The sequence below is a fragment of the Ascaphus truei genome, chromosome 1 (assembly GCF_040206685.1).
Source record: "Ascaphus truei isolate aAscTru1 chromosome 1, aAscTru1.hap1, whole genome shotgun sequence".
NCBI classification, from domain to species: Eukaryota; Metazoa; Chordata; class Amphibia; order Anura; family Ascaphidae; genus Ascaphus; species Ascaphus truei.
In genome coordinates, this window is record NC_134483.1 from 129245897 (window position 1) to 129261888 (window position 15992).

General features: G+C 47.8%; 1 protein-coding gene across 1 annotated transcript in view; it reads left to right on the forward strand.

Annotated features, from left to right (window-relative positions):
- The first annotated feature begins 11057 nt into the window (after positions 1 to 11057).
- Positions 11058 to 15992, forward strand: part of LOC142491888 (antiviral innate immune response receptor RIG-I-like) — a 145202-nt gene continuing 140267 nt past the window's right edge. The window contains exons 1-2 of the mRNA XM_075594709.1: positions 11058 to 12184; positions 14906 to 15037. Coding sequence (XP_075450824.1) covers positions 12079 to 12184; positions 14906 to 15037 — 238 coding nt within the window. The 5' untranslated portion in view covers positions 11058 to 12078. The remainder of the gene's footprint in view (positions 12185 to 14905; positions 15038 to 15992) is intronic.

A 15992-nucleotide genomic window follows, 5' to 3' on the forward strand; every position in this document is an offset into this window, starting at 1 on the left:
GTAACAAGCTGCTACTGTATTTAATGACCCTGACCACAAATGCAATATAAACAGTTCAGGAATTGACGGATAAATATATATTTTTAAATAATGCTGCAACTTTTTATCGAGCAATATGTTTTACTCCCCTCTGACTGTGAAGTGTTTGCTCACTTACATGCACTGATCAGGTCTATAATAAACTCTGATCAGGTCTATAATAAACAGATCATAACTTAATAAACAGATAAGAAATGAACACAGCGTCTGTTAAAGGTTGGAGCAGCAATCATTTTGCATCTGATTTATTTTTAAAGTCACATGCACATTTTAAATCACTTTTGTTCCCAAAGAGTGCCTTTTCTTGTTTTTTTTAAGATATGTAATAACACTGATCTTGCCATTATTAACGCTAAGAAAAAAAAGTTGTTAAAAGTACTAAAAAATAAACTACAGGTTCGGGTCCTTAATGACACTGATCATATAATCATGAAAAGGTAATTATGCAGTTAGAGGTGTATTACACACTTGTGGTTTTGTATTAGTGACTAGCTAATATACTCGGTGTTGCCCGGGATGTGAATCTGTAATTGTATGTTGTATAATAATGTTGAAAAGAAGTGTTGAATAAAATATAAATATGATGTAATACTTTGAAAAAGTACAGTTGATTGACTGTTGTTGTGGTTTATTGATGTTGATAGGAGAAACTGTTGTTTGTGTATGGCGGGGGACGGGTGAGGCACCGGACGGTGTGCAGGAGGGGTGTGTGGCACCGCACGGTGTATGGCGGGGATGGGTGAGCCACCGGACGGTGTGCTGGGGGGTAGCACCGGACGGTGTATGGCGGGGGACGGGTGCTTGAGAATATATATATATGTAGCCATTCCTGGCTTGGCTTCTAATCTACCCGCTTGACATGTAAGTCCTGGTATCAGTGCAGGCAGTGTTAGACCCATGGTCTCACGGAAGAGGTATGCAGGGCTCTGTCACCTTCTATCCCAGCCCCTTGGGGAGTAGGAGTGAGTACCATAACCCCTGTTCCACCAGGGAGCAGAGGAAGACCTCGGAATGCCCTTGGTGCTCAAGGCTGGGGGTGTGAGTTCAGGACCATCCGGAGGCTGGAGACCAGCTGTGTATCAAGTGTATGCTGTATACTGAAAGAATAAAGACTGTTCCTGTTATAAATATACTCCTGCCTGGGCATGCAGTCTGTCTGGGGGAGTATGAGAGAGTTCTTCCCCAGGGACTGCTTCCAGCACTCCAGGAGCCTACTTGAGGAACTATCACAATTACTGCTAGCACCTGATGCACTGGGAGCCACAGAGTACTCAGATTGAACTGTCATCATGTGCAGTGTTCTGGAGGGGTTTTTGCCCAGCCAGGGGTAACTTTCCTGCCTCAGACCATCTGCAGCGTGAGGAGTGCGTGTCAATTTGCTATCCAAAATAGTGGTTCCTGGCAACATCGGGAACTGCGTGGATGGTTTGCAAAAAGTTGCAAGTGTAACACACTTCCCCCACCCCCAACCCCAAATCGCAGATGGTGTGCATGTGAGTGAAATCTATATGTATTACCATGTGTGGTGCTTTACCTGTCAGGTTCACAGGAGGCCTGAACCTCCGCCAGTGAGAGCCTGGGGTGTATCCTCTGGTACAAAACTCATATATACAGCGCCTCCACCTGTGTAGGATTCTAGTGTGTAGAATGATCCCTGGCACAAGACCCACATACACCAAAGTTGTATACAGGCATACCCCGCATTAACGTACGCAATGGGACCGGAACATGTATGTAAAGCGAAAATGTACTTAACGTGAAGCACTCCCTTTTTCCTACTTATCGATGCATGTACCTTACTGCAATCGTCTTATACGTGCATAACTGATGTAAGTAACGCACTTGTAACAGGCTCTATAGCCTCCCCGCTTGCGCACAGCTTCGGTACAGGTACAGTAGGGAGCCGGCATTGCTGTTCAGGACGTGCTGACAGGCGCATGCGTGAGCTGCCGTTTGCCTATTGGGCGATATGTCCTTACTCGCGAGTGTACTTAAAGTGAGTGTCTGTAAGGAATCCACTACTGGCTTTGACTTTTGCCTTGCAGACCTGTGCGGTTGCAGGCTTCCTCTGGCAATCTATGGCACAGGTGCTGCCTCTCATTGCAGCTTCTGCCCTGTGCTACTTCATTGGAGGAATTCTCACACACCCTCCTCCTGTGATTGGATCTCCGCCCTTTATATTCTAGGCGTTGGCTCTGAACCAGCGCCGAGCATAATTATTCCTACCTCTATGTTACTGTCTTTGCCACAAACCACCCCAGGCCTCTCTCCTAGCGTTCTTACCTTCCAAGTTCCTGAGTATCCAGAGGCCTGGTCCTGGACGTCTGTGCTGAAGCGTTGTTGCCAGCACTGGCCTGCTGCTATCTCCTTGCAGTGGCCTACCCTGGACGTCTGTGCTGAAGCGTTGATGCCAGCACTGGTACTGCTGCATTCCCTCCTAGCAGTAGCTACCCTTCCTTTCCTGCGGCCTGCTGCTATCTCCTTGCAGTGGCCTGCCCTGGACGTCTGTGCTGAAGCGTTGATGCCAGCACTGGCCTGCTGCTATTCTCCTGCAGTGGCCTACCCGGGACGTCTGTGCTGAAGCGTGTTGCCAGCACCGGTACCTGCTGCATTCCCTCCTAGCAGTGGCTACCCTTCCTTTCCTGCGGCTTGCTGCGATCCTCTTGCAGTGACCTGCCTTGGACTCCTGCGCTGAAGCGTTGGTTCTACCCGACGCTGCCCTGCGGTGAACTTCGGCCAGCCTGCTGTCTCCTCCTGCTGAGATCGGCGTCATGGGCCGAGGCCGCTCCTCGCGCAGAAGCCACCCCCGCGCTCACGCTCCTAAGCTGAAGCGGGGAAATCCTGACTACCTGTTGCCGAACTCCTGCTTCCATAACGACGATGCTGCCTTCTCCAATCCTGACCCTGCGATGTACGACTACGAACTGCGCACTCCGGATCAGTCTGCGTGGACTCAGGTCGGTGATTATATAACCCCACCTCAGCCCCGCGGTCCGGTCCCGGTTTGTGGCGAGCATCGGCGTAACAGTATGCTCGGCCCGTTAAAACCGGACCGCGCCGTGGCGGGGGATGGCAATTTTCCAACTGAAGTTATGTCCCGTCCTGCGTATCAGTCCCACTATGAAGGCCAGTATTTGTGTGAAGTAATACCCCTGATGGATGAAATGTTTACCTATGAAGGTTTAACCCCTTTGCAAAGACAATGCCGTTGTGATCTCTTTATTAAGGCTTACTGTATCCTGAGCTTAAAACAGTCTCTAGCCGAATGTATTCGCTCCCCTGATTCCCCTTTAACCTGGGATAATGTGAACCCTATGGAACTGGCCGACGCCCAAGAGGCAATCTATGCCCTGGCCTCATCACTGGACATTCATCTAGTAGAACAGAGCGCCCTCCTCATGTTGGCTCAGTCTCAAGATACACTCCATGTATTTTCCTCAACACTAGACACTCACATAATAGAACAGGATCCCCTCCTTGCCAGCTATGCTGCTGCTTGGCAGATTCTCTGTGCTACCAGTCCTGTTACTAAACCTGTGGGGTTACCTCTCTCTCCTAAGAATGGTCAAACCATTTCTCTGTCGCTGCCCGCTAAGGAAGAAGCTGCCACGCTCCCTAATCCTGAGTTAACCTCCCTAAGTTCTGTCCCTGAGGTTATTTCGGTCTTAACCCCTGCTAGTCAGGCTTATGCGTTCCCCACTGTAAATCCCTGCAGTACCCAGGTCAGTGTGTCTTCCCTAGCACCAGAGAATGAATCCTGTTTGCCCTCTTTTCCTAAACCAAAAATTCTAAGCTCTGTTTCCGAGGTTTTTTCTGTATTAACCCCTGCTAGTCTGCTCTGTGAGGTTCCTACTGCTAACCCTAGTATTCCGCAGTCTAATGATAGGTTCCTAGGGCAAGAGGCAGAACCCCCTATGACCCCACTCTCGGAGACTAGCTTCTATTTCTCTGATTCTCAGGTACAGAGTAATTTAACCCTTGGGGTTTTTCCTATGTTAACCCCTGCAGGTCAGCCCTGTGAACCTTCCTTGGTAGATCCCTTTAGTTCGTCAGTCAGGGACACCTCCTTAGCCTCAGAGGATCAACCCCTTTTGTCCTCTGACTCGGCTAAAATTCTCGGGGCTATGCCCCCTGAACTTTCGGCAATAATACTGGCTCCAGTAAAAAGTATTCTGGAGCCGTTTGTTTCTCTAAACCTGTTCGCAGAATCCCTACTCCTAGGTATTTCACTCACCCCGTCTGCCACTCAGAGAGCTGAGACCCCTGCTTCTGAGCATAGACCCCTTTTCGTGGAATCTGTTGTCGTTTCTGAAGTCCCAGACACTCTTTCCCAAATACCCACTTCAGAGGCCAGCACAGTCGTGGTTGCCCCACTTGCACTGTCTGAGTTCTCCTTTTCCCAAATCCTAGGGTTTAAAGCGAACAGTACATATTATTCTCCTTTCCAAGTGACCCCTTCTGAGATCAGCGTATCTGCTGTTGCTTCCTCAGTACCATTAAAGTTAGGGCCCTTCTTTTTGAATGATCAGGCTTTCAAGTTTGAGACTCCCTTTATCCCTGACTTTGTAAAACTGCAGTCCCTTCTCACTGTAGTTAAAAGTTCTCCAGCAGCCGCTGAGTTAAGCTTTGCCGCTGCCAAATCTTCTGTTATAGAAGCAACCTTGCCTAGCTTACTTCTGTCTGCCCTATCTGTGATGCCTATCACCTTTACTAAAATTTCTGTTTTGCAAGGTATTTCTCCTAGTAAATCTGTGATACCTGCCATTCCTTTAATCAGTTCCAAAACCCCTGTCACTAAGTCTCCCATGGAGTCTGATGCCCTCACTAGGGATTCTCAGGGACCCAATTCTGTAACAAGCAAGATGTCCCTTGTGTCTGTTGGAGAGTTTACCCCAGTTTCTCTCACGGATCATGCCACAGCCTCCGGGATGATTAAAAATGACTTTAAGTCTGGGATGCCCATTCCTGTAATAATACTGTTTCACGCTGATTCGCCCACAGTATTCGGGGTATCCACTACTGACTGTATGTCTACTACCACGCACTCAGGGGTATCGCATTTGGAACGTTGCCTTTTTTCAGAAGATCCCGTCTTTAAAATGGACTTATTTTTCTCTGTGTCTTCCACAATACTTGGGGTACTTGCTATTGACTGTCCTGTCCCAAAACTAGGGTTACCTCTCAAAAAGGTGCCTGGAGCTACCGATGTTAAAGACCCCATGTTTAAAACAGTAACAATTTGCATTGCTTCTCCCACAGTATCATGTGAGACCTGGGTACCTGGGACCTCCACTCCGAAGCCAAGCTCTAGTTCTCTGTCTTCTTTCTCTGTGTTGGAGGCACCCAGCTTTAACCCCAAGACTTTTTTCCCTAAGGTTGATGCACCGCTTAACCGCCTGCCTTGTTTTTTGGATGAAATCTGTTTTCTCACCTTTCAAACAGACTCCTTACTCGCAGGTCTCTCTGCGGTGCCCAAAGTGCCCGATCTGTATGGCAATTGGCCTCTCCCTAAGACGAAGACACCCTTACTGGACCTCGTCGCTTTACCTGAAGCGTCCGTTCCTGTTCTCTATGGGTCCACTATGGGTATAGACATGCTTATTATGTCCTTCGCCAAGGCCACAATTTCGGATTTGATTCTCTCTAAAGATCACAAACCAAAGGAAGCGGATCCTTCTTCAACTGCCAGTACCATGACCAAGAGTTGCATGCACACTGCTACAGACTCTCGCAATTTGCTTGGGATAGCAACCCTGCTTGATATCAAAAGTACCGCTGCTATAGTGTGTAGTGAACCCTCCCGCCCCATTCCCTTGCTAACCACCACCCGGAATTCCTTGGAAGCTAAAGACTCTCGCAACTTCCTCCGTGCTGATTTCACCAAAGACATTGCCTTCTCTGAAGGTCCCTCTGCCATTTATGTCCGACAATCTGTGTCCTGTGTCCCGTACTCTTGGACTATTACTATGCACCGGACACCTGGCTACTGTCCTTCCGATGTTCCCATTCCGGAGCCCTCAGGTCCCATTGTCCATGTACCAAGAACTGCAGTACCACCGCTGTCTTTCATGGCACTCGCCAATGTACATCTGGATTGTGGACCTAATTCTCGCCGGAGACACTTCAGGAACAACTCAATGTCTCCCAGACCTATGAATGGTCCTGTTCACCCAGGCTTCTCACCCAGTGGTGGGGGTACTGTAAGGAATCCCAACAAACTATGGGCTTTCAATGCCATCTCTCGCCTAAGGAGGTTTAGTAACAATTCCATGTCCCCCAAATCTGTGATGGATCTTGTTCGTCCGGAGGTCTCACCTGAAGGGGGGGGTACTGTAAGGAATCCACTACTGGCTTTGACTTTTGCCTTGCAGACCTGTGCGGTTGCAGGCTTCCTCTGGCAATCTATGGCACAGGTGCTGCCTCTCATTGCAGCTTCTGCCCTGTGCTACTTCATTGGAGGAATTCTCACACACCCTCCTCCTGTGATTGGATCTCCGCCCTTTATATTCTAGGCGTTGGCTCTGAACCAGCGCCGAGCATAATTATTCCTACCTCTATGTTACTGTCTCTGCCACAAACCACCCCAGGCCTCTCTCCTAGCGTTCTTACCTTCCAAGTTCCTGAGTATCCAGAGGCCTGGTCCTGGACGTCTGTGCTGAAGCGTTGTTGCCAGCACTGGCCTGCTGCTATCTCCTTGCAGTGGCCTACCCTGGACGTCTGTGCTGAAGCGTTGATGCCAGCACTGGTACTGCTGCATTCCCTCCTAGCAGTAGCTACCCTTCCTTTCCTGCGGCCTGCTGCTATCTCCTTGCAGTGGCCTGCCCTGGACGTCTGTGCTGAAGCGTTGATGCCAGCACTGGCCTGCTGCTATTCTCCTGCAGTGGCCTACCCGGGACGTCTGTGCTGAAGCGTGTTGCCAGCACCGGTACCTGCTGCATTCCCTCCTAGCAGTGGCTACCCTTCCTTTCCTGCGGCTTGCTGCGATCCTCTTGCAGTGACCTGCCTTGGACTCCTGCGCTGAAGCGTTGGTTCTACCCGACGCTGCCCTGCGGTGAACTTCGGCCAGCCTGCTGTCTCCTCCTGCTGAGATCGGCGTCATGGGCCGAGGCCGCTCCTCGCGCAGAAGCCACCCCCGCGCTCACGCTCCTAAGCTGAAGCGGGGAAATCCTGACTACCTGTTGCCGAACTCCTGCTTCCATAACGACGATGCTGCCTTCTCCAATCCTGACCCTGCGATGTACGACTACGAACTGCGCACTCCGGATCAGTCTGCGTGGACTCAGGTCGGTGATTATATAACCCCACCTCAGCCCCGCGGTCCGGTCCCGGTTTGTGGCGAGCATCGGCGTAACAGTGTCCTTAAACCGGCCTGTATATATAAACAGTTTACTATAGGGGCAGATAAACACACTACAATAAAATACATCAACCATATGACAATGTCCCTCTATAACTCTGAGCTCCTAGGGCCAAAGACCCACACCCTATACCCAGGCGTTCCAAGAGTTCCGCAACCCACCCCTTAGGCTTGATCAGCGCCTGTGTGGCACTGGTAATGTTGGTGCACTTGGTGACTGTACCTGCCGGGGGCTCCTGCACCCGGTACAGCAGAACCACGGAAAAGGACCTGTCTGCGTCCAACGCCGAAATCGCAGCAATGGCGTCCTCTTCCAAATAGGAGGGTCTCCCTCTGGTGATCTCACCACACAGACAGTCTCTTATCTGTGGTGAGGTAGATCTGATACCAGACCGCACTTGTCACACTGGTCATCTTGTCAGAGCCGCGCAACTCACCCGCTGTGTCCCTGACTTAACTAACTGGTAAAGGGCAAAGTCCCTAACTGCAGGGGCCTTCCCTAAAGCAGCCACAAACTAGGATGAGTAGGGGCCTAGCTGGGGCCTAGGGGGTTTTCTGGCCTAGTGCAGGGGCCACTTGCTCCCAGCACCTACACACCCTCCCCTGACCTCTGTGCGCCAAATGTATCTTTCACCAGCAGGAGAATCTGGCCTTTCCATTGGCTCCCTGGCGTCACCTGAGCTCCAGCCCCTGGGGCTGCTGGGAGTTGAAGTTCCCCATAGAGCCTTCATCATTGGGGCCGCGTGCGCGATCTGTACTGAACATGCGAGATTTTGTAATGGGCGGCGCAACTGCTTACTGCGCATGCGCGAGCTGGTGCTGGCCCTGCGCTATGGAGCGCCTCTGCTGCCACTTTTCCCTCACAGTAATGGCCTCTGCATCGCTTCTGCGCATGCGCAGCACTCCGCGCATGCGCGGACATGAAAAACATGGTGCCGCCCTGCAACTGAGGCCGCTGGGAGACCTGGGCGACGCGGCCGCCCCTGCAGCTCCACGGGTCCCATTCTCCTGCGGAGGTAAGGGGGACCAGGGGGAAGCCTGGAAACAAGCTTTCCTTTGAAAAGTCTGTGCAGGGCTTGGCACGAAGCTAAGACACTCCATGCGAAGTGAGTGGCTCGGTGCCAAAGCCGGAGCCGCGCCCATCTACACTGGGAGTGGCTGAGTGTGGAGCCAAAGTTTTGCCCTTCTACAGTGTGCCCCTACTCTTAGATCCACCAGGGGGAGGGGGCATTGTAATTATCCCAAAGAGACTATCAGCACAGAGGGAGGAGCCGGATGCGAACTGCCGCACCCTGAGTTCCTTGTGGCAAGCAAGCTATGCAGAGCAGATTCCACTATGACTGAACTGTTACTATGGCTGAGTGTACTTGCCAAATTCTACACCACCATGTTGGAGTGTAAAATTACCCAGTATAAGTTACCAGGAGGCTTCATGGTAGTGGAGGTAGGCGGCGAGTGTTCCTAAAGTGCCTCTGACCCTGCTGTGACTTACCCGGCGAAGACGCCAGCCTAACAGCTACGTGCCCTCGGTGTGAGGCCTATCTATGGCCCAAAGTGTCGCTGCCGGCTACACCAAGACGAAACCCAGAGGCAGCCTTCATGCGGAAAAGTGCGGCCTGGACTGAGGCTTCGGGAGCGGATGCTCCAGGGGGCCTGTGTGCCCTTGTTCCCAAACCGAAACCCAAGCAAGACCCTGCGGGTAAGGTGACTGCTCAGGGAGAGGCTGAGACGCTTCCGCTGGTGGCGCGGGAGCGGGACCGCTGCCTGCTGATAGCTGTCAGCAACTGCGAAATGCTCCGGGGCCTTTCCCCTGCGGATGTGTCCCTACCCTCATCTGACAATGACAGCAGCAGACATTGATGCGCCGGCTGGCACATCATCCCAGCGAGGTGACTGAAGAACTACCCACCTTCGGAGCTGAGCAACAGAGGAGTCTCGTCCAGACAACGTCCCGGCGAGCGTTGCTGTGGCCCAAGCAGCGGGGAAGCGCCACGCCCGTGACAACTTCCAGGGGTATGACTGCGGCAGTGCCTACATCGGATCCCAAGGATTACGCGATCCCCAAGAGCCAGCGGAGTGGTGAGGATTTTCCCCCTTCAGGCTCCCGCGGAGGTATCCGGTGAGGAGGTACCAGCTGGTACTTCCTCCAACGCGGAGGACAGCAACACCTTTCTGGTGCGACCAGATGTCGACGCACTTCCGGTGCAGGACAAGAACATCTATACTGATCCCACAAGACCAAAAGATGATGTCATAGTAGAGGCAACCGCCGGGGAGGAAGGAGACCTCTCTATGCCCGCTCCGATGCGTACTGCCATATCAGAAGAAAATGTACAGCGGTATTCTGGCCAAATCAAGGGCCGTGGTCGCAGGATCCCTACGGATGAGGACACTCCCAATGTGCAGGCCAGGGAAGGCCGAAAATCTTGAACTTATCCAGAGACATTGAAAAGCCTAAGGCCTTAACCCCTGCTAATTGTGACCCTCCTCAAGCAGTTGCTGGGCCAAAGACTATTAATACCCAGGCAAAAGCAAGGGAGTCCCTAAACCATCTCAGGACTGGAGAGACTGGGTAGACTTCAAAGACTGTTCAGACGGGGAAATATCGGCAGCCAGTGAAATATCTTTTGGGGGGAAATCTACTGCCTCATGTAAATCTGGGACATCGAGAGTATCCTTCAAGATGGACTTTGGGTCTGATGTGTAAAACTATGCCGCACCTACTGTATAGTGAAGGTACTACTGTGGTGGGACCCACTGTTTCATGCCTATATCCCCACTATGAACCGGACCTGATTCCTGCTGATTAGCGGGGACACCGTAGATCACTGGTGGGAGGAAAGTGAGTTTTCTCCAGAAGAGACCGCCGAGGTCCTTCGGAGAAAAGTTGGGGAGATGAAGTCGGGAATAGTACAACCCACAAGCTTAACTATCCTTTATCAAGAGGCCCCACACCCATGAAACTCTGTTTTGGATCTTACTGGGACTGGCCAGTGGCCGCAAACTGACCGAGCTGACCAAGCCATAGTTCTTAGGTACAGGCAGTCACACGGCTATGATTATCCATATGTTCCCAAGCCCATCAGGCATGAAATAGAGCTAATCTTCCCTATTGGTCTAAGGGAGGCAGTTATAGAATACTTAAAGTCCAAGTGCAGTTACTCCCAATACTACACTGAGGAGTGAGTATGTTATCTCATGAAGGTGTGGAGTGTAGGAAGGGGTATTTTTATGGATCGGGTGGAGTATCGCCCTGAGCAGGGTCCAAATAGAGAGTACTCAATCAGGGTTCCTGATCATGAGGGTAGGCTCATTAAAAAGCCTGACTCTAAGCACTATTACTGATGGAGTAAAAGGTTCTCCATGTTGGTAGGGATCTAGGCCTCATTATGTTATTAAGAGCGTATGCGATAAGTGCATATTGTTGGTTATAGTAGGTGTTGTTGGTTATGATATTGTCGTGCTATATTTCAGGTTGTTCAACTGCAGGATGGTACCTCTAAATTCGGTTCCATGCGGGGACGTTGGGTTTTCTACTAGAGGGAGAGTGTAGCCACACCTGGCTAGGCTACTAATCTACCCTGCCTGACATGTAAGTCCTGGTATCAATGCAGGCAGTGTTGGGCCCAATCCAGGGGATTCCCCACCAGGAAGCAGCTCCTTTGAGTGACAAGGGGGGAGGTGGGCTAAGGCCTGTGTTCTGCCCAATAAGGGGCTCAGACCTTGGACCCTCCCCCTCGGTACTTAAAAGACTCCATTACCAAATTGTTTCAGTTGTTGTCTCTCCCATTGAGAGAGACTGGTCTCACGGAAGAGGTGTGCAGGGCTCTGTCACCTTCTATCCCCTCTCCTTGGAGTGGGAGTGAGCACCATACCCCCTGCTCCACCAGGGAGTAGCGGAAGAGCTCAGCCCGCCCTTGGTGTCCAAGGCTGGGGGTGTGAGTTAAGGGACCATCCAGAGGCTGGAGACCAGTGTAATATAGTATGTTGTGTACCCAGAGTATGCTGCATACTGAAAGAATAAAGACTGTTCCTGTTATAAATATACTCCTGCCTGGGCATGCAGTCTGTCTGGGGGAGTATGAGAGAGTATTTCCGCAGGGACTGCTTCCAGGACTCCTGGAGTTTGCGGCAGATGGAGGCGCTGACACCAGAGTCAGAAAGAACAATCTATCACCCCTAAAACCTGTCTTGTTTCTGCAACAACATCGGCAGAATCTCAGAGCTTCTGTGAGCCAACAGGTATGCAGCATCAACCACACACCTGGTAGCCAGGAAATCTCCTAGAGGGTGGGAGAAACACTGTTACATATATATTGAAGTGTATGCTGTTGTGACTGAGCACTTATAAAAGGCGATTAAGAAAGCTTCTGTTTGTATGCATAAAGTTCCTGGCGCCCATCATTGCATTACCTACGCCCAGCCTGCACAGATCCAGAACCCTGACAAGGTAATAGAGACTGAGTAAGCCATATAAATAGACACTTGATGTGAACTCCTTAGGAACCCGGCAAGGAGGGTTACATATGCAGTAGTGTTTTTATGTTTGGACAGGACCCTCTTTATGTCTTTCACAATAGGGATCAGATCTTCAGTAACTACAGGTCTTCAAAGTTTTCGAGGAAGAAAGAAACCTCAAGCAACTTTGTGGATCTCTTGATCTACAGCAGGAAGGGGCAGAGATGAGCCAGGAGGTGAAGCAAAGGCTGGAGCTGTTTAGCAGCTACATTGAGAAAATCCTGCGACCCACCTATGTATTGGGCTACATGAGCGACTGGCTGCCAAAAGGTGAGAACCCCATACACCTGATTCAATCCACTAATACATCTGCATGTGATACTGGACATGAGGTACCAGGTGTGAGAGTCAGTTGGGTGCTATACATCAAGACAACTGATGCCATTAAAGGGATGCTAAAAGGACAATTTGCATGTATGTATATTGGTATTTATACAACGCCAACAATGTCTGTGCAGAACTGTACAAAACAGATGTTACAATACAGGGAAATATAATACAATAAACAAACCTAACATAACAGCGCATGGTAGGAAACATAATTCCTGCCCCACAGAGTTTACAAGCCGAGTGAACAGTTAGAACATCAATCTTTTACCGCCAATGTTATCAAGCTATTTTGTCTCTATTTCACCTTCCTAGTGTCAGCTCGAATTTGTGGAGCGATAGGAAGGAGTAAGAAGAGATACATGGCATACACAATAATAAGATGTATTACATTCTATACAGTAGGTACTCAGGTAATTTGGTACTGTCATTTGTATCCCGTTTCCTAGCCACAAAAAAATTCCACCAGGCCTGAGATGGTGTAATCATCTCCAGTAACAGGCCAAGATTTGTAAGAAACCTGATTAGCAAGTTTTTATTTTTGCACTTGATGCACTCCTCATGCTGTACATAGCTAGAGTTGAGTGGGACCTTCAGAATCTCAGTTTCTGCACTGTTTTACTATACATGAACAGAGTTCCTGTTAGAAATTTACAGTATCACCATATAGCTAAATCTCAAGCTTATTTTTATCATAAGATTTGTTTAAATACTGTAGCTGAATGAAATCCCTCTGTTGCTGCATCTTTTTGCTGGTACCCATATTAGTGATTTAGAGTTAAGGAGATAACAGCGATAACAAAAAAAAAGAAAACTAAATAAACTAACCGAGCCGGGTATTAAAAAGACCTTCCAACATGTAGTTTCAGTTTTAAATTCATAGCCATGCATTGTTTGCAGTTTCTTACTTAGTAAAACAATGGACCAAAACGTTGTTAAATGATTGCTCACTGTGTCTCACTACTAGGGTTTCCAGGTGGCTTCTCCAAAAATACTGGACTCAATAGTGAAAGGTGCGTCAGGTCACTATGTCCAGGGACGAAAATACTGGACACGTCCAGTATTACAGTACCTCTCATTTTTTACTGGACAGAGTATCCAAATACAGGATAGTCCAGTTCAATACCGGACACCTGGCAACCCTACTCACTACCCTTAGATTGTAAGCTCTTCGGGGCAGGGATTTCCTTTCCCATTGTCTGATTTTGCTGCACTTATTGTATTTTTAAATTCCCTGTACTGTATTCTTTGTGAAGCGCTGAGTACACTTTTGGCGCTATATAAATAAAGACATACAATACTACCCTGCCCAGTGACTGTAGTATAATGATACCCAAAGACACAGAGTACTTTTAAATGTAGAAAGATGATGGAGCTTATTCAGTAAGCTGTTATAGAGCAGATGCGGCACTATTACATAGAAAGCCCCATTAACTTCAATGGGGTTTTCCGTGCAGTAGCACCGGATCGGCGCTATCATGGCTTACTGAATAAGACCCAATCTGCCTTTTTTTTAATGTAAAGGGGACTTCCTTTAAATTTGAATGCTCTAACCATGTAATAAACATGATAAATATTATTCCAATACCTTCCTTCTTCAAATACGTTGAGATCTCTTGAATTAGAGCACAGTACCAATAGTTTAACATGGCACTTTGACCTCTGGCTCCATACCCTTCCAAGTTGAGATTCTGGGTTTTCTTATGTGAAGTGCAGCTGGGATTGGCAATCAAATTATCTGGGGAGCAAGAAAGGAAAGATTTAATCGCTAAACAAAGTTGCGTTCCAAAACCTTTGTCCTGCACATAGCACTGTACATACTGACTGGATATCAGCCTACACATACTGTATACATACAATTTGCAATCTAGGCCTGCAGTGGTTGTACATCAGAAGAAACATGGTTTAAAACTTTTTTAAAAAAAATTAAAGCTCATGTATCCTATTCCAAGATGGACTTTCACCTTCCTGTTAACCACCCTTTCTGATTGGCTTCCTAGCAGCTTGTTTTATTGGTTTCCATTTTTGTCCATCTCAGGATGGAGCAAAGTTGGGCGTCAATAGCTCTCTAACGGTAATTTCCTAATGTAGGACCAGGAGATCAAAAAACTTAAAAGAAAATAGTATTTTAAACGTTCAATCTGCATGGGTTAATAATTTAAAATTCTACAACAAACACTATAACAACAACATTAAAGTTGCAATCCCCAACATTTTGATTTAAAAAACATTAAAAAAATATTTTTGTTATTGCCACTTTTCCCCCCCAAAACTTTTTAGGCTCTGTAGATCAGCTTTATCCTTTCACTTATGTACTCCTAAGATGTCTGATTGTGATATATAGAATTTTGGGTTTAATACAAAATGAATGACGTGACACAAAATAATATTTTGAATAGTATGCTTTTAACATGAGTTATAAACAGAATTAACAACATTTGTTCAAAAAAAAAGTATGCTTAGTATTTTCTAGAGTACTTTGCATCCAGGTGTATTCATTAAGAAGGTTTTGAAGTATATGCAAGGTCTAGAAATACATTCACCCAACAGTAAAGGAGCGATTCTATCTGACATTTCAGCTTCAGTGCATTACTACTGTACCCTTATTGGAAGTTCGTGGGCTGTGGATTTTCAAATAACCTCTTTCATTGTTACTTCTACAAGGTGCCGTGGAACAGATTAAGGCTGAGGAGCAGAGGGGACCCACCTCAGCTGCGGCCATGTTCCTCAAGCAGTTACTGGAGCTGGAAGCTGAAGGATGGTACCAAGGATTTCTAGACAGCCTGAACGTAGTAGGTTTGTTTAACTAGGACCTCTGCGACTGTTACACAGTGAGATGTTTAGTGATTTTTCTATTGTTAATATTTGACTGCAGGACCAAATTGAACTAATGTCAATAATAATGGTATGTTTAATAGATGACAACTTGATGATTGACGGCACCAAAGAGGAAGTCAAAAAAATTATAAATATATTTTTTCTTTTTTTAAATACTCCTGACGTGTGTGTGTGTGTGTGCGTGTGTGTGTGAAAGAAAGTACACCCTCTTTGAATTCTATGGTTTTACATATCAGGACATAATAACAATCATCTGTTCCTTAGCAGGTCTAAAAATTAGGTAAATATAACCTCAGATGAACAACAACACATGACATATTACACCGTGTCATGATTTATTTAACAAAAATAAAGCCAAAATGGAGAAGCTGTGTGTGAAAAACTACGTACACACTTACTGCTTCCATAGGAATTAAGATGCTAAGTAGCAGACGTGCTACTAATCAAATGCCCTTGATTAATTGATCACCAGCAAGTGTGACCACCTCTATAAAAGCCGAAGTTTTAGCAGTTTGCTGGTCTGGAGCATTCAGGTGTGTGTTAACACAATGCCAAGGAGGAAAGACATCAGCAATGATCTTAGAGAAGCAATTGTTGCTGCCCATCAATCTGGGAAGGGTTATAAGGCCATTTCCAAAAATTTAAAGTCCATCATTCTACAGTGAGAAAGATTATTCAAAAGTAGAAAACATTCAAGACAGTTGCCAATCTTCCCAGGAGTGGACGTCCCAGCAAATTCACCCCAAGGTCAGACCGTGCAATGCTCAGAGAAATTGCAAAAAACCCAAGAGTTACATCTCAGACTCTACAGGCCTCAGTTAGCATGTTAAATGTTAAAGTTCATGACAGTACAATTAGAAAAAAACTGAACAAGTATGGTATTTGTTTGGAAGGGTTGCCAGGAGAAAGCCTC